Below are 5,082 nucleotides of genomic sequence, written 5' to 3'. Positions count from 1 at the left end.
ACGGTGAAGGCAGGTTCACCTGGACAGGCAACCAGTCTATCACAGGGCTACACTTAGAGACAGACCACCAAGCACACTCACATTCACACCTACGGACAATTTACAATCACCAATTAACCTCAGCATGTTTCTGGACTGTGGGAGGAAGCCGGAGAACCCGGAGAGAACCCACGCTGCACGGGGAGAACATGGAGACTCCACGCAGAAAGATCCCGCTGCCCTCTGTGGGATGCGAACCGGCGACCTTCTTGCTGTATAGAGCAGAACAGCTCCAGTGAATTAGCGGAGCTCTGTTTGTTTGGAAGCTAAGTTAGCACGGTTAGTTTCCGTGTTACAGAAGACACCCCAATAATTCCCTTCTTGGTATCAGTGCAGGCAGAACTTATTTGGCCGACAGTACTAGGCCAAGGCTATTGCTAAGTGACTTGGGCCTCTGAAGCGCCTTCACACAGGACGCAATATGTGCTGCGCTCATCATGGGTTTCAGCACACAGCTCCTGGGGAGTCGCAGTTCAGCAAGTAAAATAGTTGAAGTTTTCAAGAGTTACATCACCATCCCCTCAAGGATGGACTGTCCTTGCTTCTACGAAAACGTTTTTCCCCGGGTCTCAATACGACCGAAAAGTTGTGTCATATGATTTCGGGAATATAGACCAAAGACCAATTCAGCCACACAACACCAGCTTTTTCTCCATGTTGAACACCATGCCATTGAAGTCAGACGTCCTAGTGCTCAGGGGTTAACAAATAGGAACTTTGAGCGGCGCTGCACTTTGCTCTCTAGCAGACACAGCCTGGAAAAACTGAACAAGAAGCACAACCACCTCCACAAATCAGGACATTAGCTACTTTCCGAGAAGCTTAGGCTAACAGCTAGCGGCTAAGTTAGGAGATAGTCACAGATTACCCTACAACAGTGTCTGAAAGACAGTAATTAACAATGCTTGAAGATAGAGGCCTGAGTGGACAAGTAAAGTGACAGAATAGTGAAAAATTAACAGAATAGATCAACCTCAACCAATCACTCTAGGAGTAAACAGGAGAGCATTGGAGTGTCACGTGATACTTTGACATCGGTCTATTTTATGTTGCACATATAATGTTATAATAATTATTAATGAAGCAATCTGATTAGGAATTAAAAGTCCCCTGCTATCACATAATTGACATTGACAAACCCTAACCAGATGATCCCTAGTGCTAAAAACAGTACCTGGAGGTATAAACAGAGTCCCTCGCACTTCCTTCTCTCTGATATCGATCCTCTGGACACCTGGAGCCATGTACCATCTCTCTACGAGCACCGAGGCCAGAGGAGCTCGATCCCTGAAGCCCTCGTGTCCACTGTGGATCGAGATGTTGACCAGCATGGGGCTGCTCACGTTCTTCTTCCTTAACCTGACCAGGACAACCAAGAGCAGACCATTTAACAGCAGCAATAATGCCAGAAACAGTCGTTAAACTTCTGCCATTAAAAGCAACTCAATTAGCTACCAGCAGATACTTTATGGCAGTTTGCTCTGAATGTACATCAGAGATAATGACATCCTTGGGAATGTGCATTCAATGTCTTTGTGTTCAGATTTAATTGAGCCACTCAGTATCTTTGCCTTTTTCAGATGTTGGACTTAGATGTTGATGTATTTCAGGGTGGCCATGCTGAGCTGGAGTAAAAGACTAAAGACGTATTACCTGAGGCCTTCGCGGCTGCCTGGGACAGGGCACATACTCCACAGCAAACCCATGGGCTCTTGTCCAGTGTATGTGCCTCCAAAACTCATATCTTCTGACACTGCAAGAGCAACGAGGAAACACAAAATCCATCAAGCAACTTAGCAGCAAAGTCAAAGATAGACAGAAAGCATCACAGTCGAATTCAAGGACAGAACGACAAAGAGGCAAAAGTCATTCACGTTGATGCTTCCAATGTGTTTATATTTACTTTGGAACATGTTCAGATTCTTTACTTTGTCTGCACTACATTCAGAGAATTAGCGTTGTTCCAACCAATCTACGTTATGAATAGCAGTCCAATATTTTTTCTTTTAGCTCCGTTTTTGGTCTCCACCAGCTAATAATGGGAAACATCGGACTTTTTAGCAGCTGCATCCAGAGAGCCCACTGACCTCAGTGACTATCAAGGTCTACGAACATTATTCTCCTCCAGTTTAAAAACTGCTCTAAAACTTCCTATTACCTCCCACACGGCCTGCTACTGGCATTAACATCCAAGCACACCTGATCTGGTTCTATGGCACTTATCCAGGCTGTTCTCTCCTGACTAGATCCTTGCTTGTATTGTATCTACTCTCAGATGTACATCGCTTTGGATAAAAGCATCTGCAAAATGAAATTGTAGAAACTGTTATTGTAGACATATTAAAATGCCCACAAAGAACTACTTATAAGCTTAATTAGTCTTATTTTGCTGCAAAATGGTTGCACGTTACGTAGCAATCCAAGATTTTCTCTCTTTTAACTCCATATTGGGTCTCCACCACCTCCTGAGGATAATGTTGGACTTTTTAGCTGCTAAATACCAAACAGTGGAGACACTTTAGCCTTGGCTTGGATCTTTGAATGATGCATTCAAGGGTCAAAAAGCCAAATGTTAAAACACCCAAACACTTGTTTCTCAGTTTCGTGAAAGAGGACCAAACCCCACCGTTGACGGTTCCTCCATGGTCGCTGACGTAGAACCCGAAGGCCTCCCAGTCGTGGTTGTCCTCAGAGTGGTGGAGGGAGCGAACGGTTACCGGACTTCCTGGAGGCAGATTCTCCACCAAAACCTTGAACTTCTCGTCGACCAGACTCCGAGTGGGGAGGACGGAGAGAATCGGAGTCTGAGGCATGACTGATAAAAATCTGTGGAGAAATAAAAACACGACGGGCTGCATCAGTGACTCACTGACAGAACAACCTCCAAACATTTACAAATGGTTTCACGGCTGTGCCAAAGAACACAGATTTTTGTTTTTTTTCACAAAATGTTTGACAGAACAGTTTCTTTTTGCCAAAGTCTTGGAGGAGAACCGTAATAAAATGGTTTGAATGAAGTATCAGGCTTCTACACTTAAATCAGGTTAAGTTTTCAACTGAACAGCATCACAGGTGAGTCGTTCAAGAACCACTGGAACGTTTCTGGCTCTGGTAGATTCCCAAGACACTTTATGAGTACGTTTCAGATCTATGAACCCTTATTCTAGTCATGAAAGAGGGGATGATTCCACAGTTTGTTTTCTTCTGCACACATTAAACCAGGTCTTAAAAAAAAAAAAAACACACTTGAAGCAGTTAAATCTGAAAAAAAAGTCAGAATTTCACGAGAATAAAGTCGTAACATTTGCAGATTGTTTTCAAAGTCCTGATACTAATGATAATGTGGTGCTGATGCGCCAAAAGATCTCCTGGTTGGTGAAACCGATGATGAAGTACAACTTCATGAAATGCTCCACGGCCCTCATTTTAACAACGTCCCTCTTCTAAAACAACTGGTTTAAATGTTACGACTTTATTCTCAAAGTCTGTGGAAAAATATGATCTTAATGTGGCCGTAGGAGCTGGACAAATTATTATTATTATTATTATTTTAAACTTTCCTCCAGGTCAAAACCCACCACATTAAAAGCCTCTAGATGTGGATGAAGTTAGCAGGTTCACTCCAGAGACAGTTTAAAACAGCTTCAGATGAATTAAAGTCTAAAAACAGAAAATCAAGCGTTCACAGCTTCTCCTGAATCCAGACCACATTAAACCAGAACCTGAACCAGGATGATGGATTTGAAACGCTTCCAACCACAGAACCGCTTCATGCATCTGCTTCCATCTGCAGCTCTGAGGCTCTTTCTGAAGGACACCTGCAGCTGATACCTGCACAGGTGAAAACTCAACACACAAACAGACACACAAACAGACACACAAACAGACACACAGCACCGAGTCCAGCCCGACTTTAGGCCTTCACCCGGCTCAGCTACCAGCTTCTTACCGGGACTGTTGGCGGTACCGGTCGGTTCTGCTCCTCCAGGAACCGGGCGCCCTCACGAGAGGCTGCGCGCGCTGAGGTGTGCAGCGGAGCCACGCGCAGGTGAAGAGGCGGCGTCCAGGTGAGAGCAGATCAGGTGACCTGAGGGCTGAAGTACGGAGCAAGCGCAACATATCCGGCCCCTCCGTGGGTGTCCGTCCAGGTGTCCGGTGTCGGAAGGTGCTTCAATTTTGTCGCGCGGTCATATAGAAGGAGGCGTTTCGTAAATAAAAGGTTCACGTGCAGCTGCTTCAGTCTACAGGTTGCTTTAATGGAGAACAAAGATGAATAAAAACATTATGACGGTAAAAATAAAAAGCTGCTGCTGCAAATGATGCAGGACAGGAATGCTGTTAATGTATTTATTTGACTGATCAATACAGCTTATTATTGATCAGTGATCAATAATCAGCTGCACAATAAAGCTGTTAAACTGTAAACTTCATATATTTGAACATGATCTTGTACTGAAGTGCATTTAGGTCTGACACTGTCCCATAATGCAGGAAATCACTTTAATTTTTGGCCCAATCAAAGTGAAATCAGTGTTATTGATTGACTATTCTCTCTGATTAATACCAGTAAAATCATCCGTTTTATAACCAGCTGCAGGAGCAACAGTGTGAACAGACCTGACAGCAAATCAGAGCCAAACATGAAAACGTATTTATGTGATTTCTGCATCAGCAGCTGAACACATGCAGGTTTCCATGGCAACGCGATGCATGCAGTGTGTGATGCAGTAACTGCTTCATTCAGGGATGGTGATCAGAGTTCTGCAGATAAAACGTTTTCCCTCAGCCGAGCATCTGTGTCGCTCATAGAGAATCATCAGGAAACCGTTTGGTTAAAGGGAGGCGCTTCTTCCAGCCGATTTAAATCCGGAACTCTGATCAGAACCTGGACCAGGTTAGATCCACAGCATCAGTTACCATGGAGATCTAAACAAAGAGAGCCACCTTCGTGACACTGAAAACTCTGAGTTCAGGGTCAACAAACCTCGACGGCCCACTAAGCTTGCTTCATAGTTGAGCGTTCTGCAGAGAGGAAACAGAGTT

The 5,082-nt window shown here is 44.3% G+C and overlaps 1 protein-coding gene across 1 annotated transcript in view; it reads right to left on the bottom strand.

Annotated features, from left to right (window-relative positions):
* The window catches only part of LOC103364513 (acyl-coenzyme A thioesterase 4-like), a 9,010-nt gene extending 6,158 nt beyond the window's left edge, over positions 1-2,852 (bottom strand). Inside the window, exons 1-3 of the mRNA XM_008291656.1 lie at positions 2,666-2,852; positions 1,693-1,792; positions 1,214-1,398 (exon numbers count right to left, since the gene is read on the bottom strand). Coding sequence (XP_008289878.1) covers positions 1,214-1,398; positions 1,693-1,792; positions 2,666-2,852 — 472 coding nt within the window. The remainder of the gene's footprint in view (positions 1-1,213; positions 1,399-1,692; positions 1,793-2,665) is intronic.
* Positions 2,853-5,082: the final 2,230 nt, after the last annotated feature.

This window comes from Stegastes partitus, unplaced genomic scaffold (genome assembly GCF_000690725.1).
Source record: "Stegastes partitus isolate 25-593 unplaced genomic scaffold, Stegastes_partitus-1.0.2 Scaffold753, whole genome shotgun sequence".
Classification (NCBI taxonomy): Eukaryota; Metazoa; Chordata; class Actinopteri; family Pomacentridae; genus Stegastes; species Stegastes partitus.
This window is presented reverse-complemented; position numbering and strand designations above follow the sequence as displayed.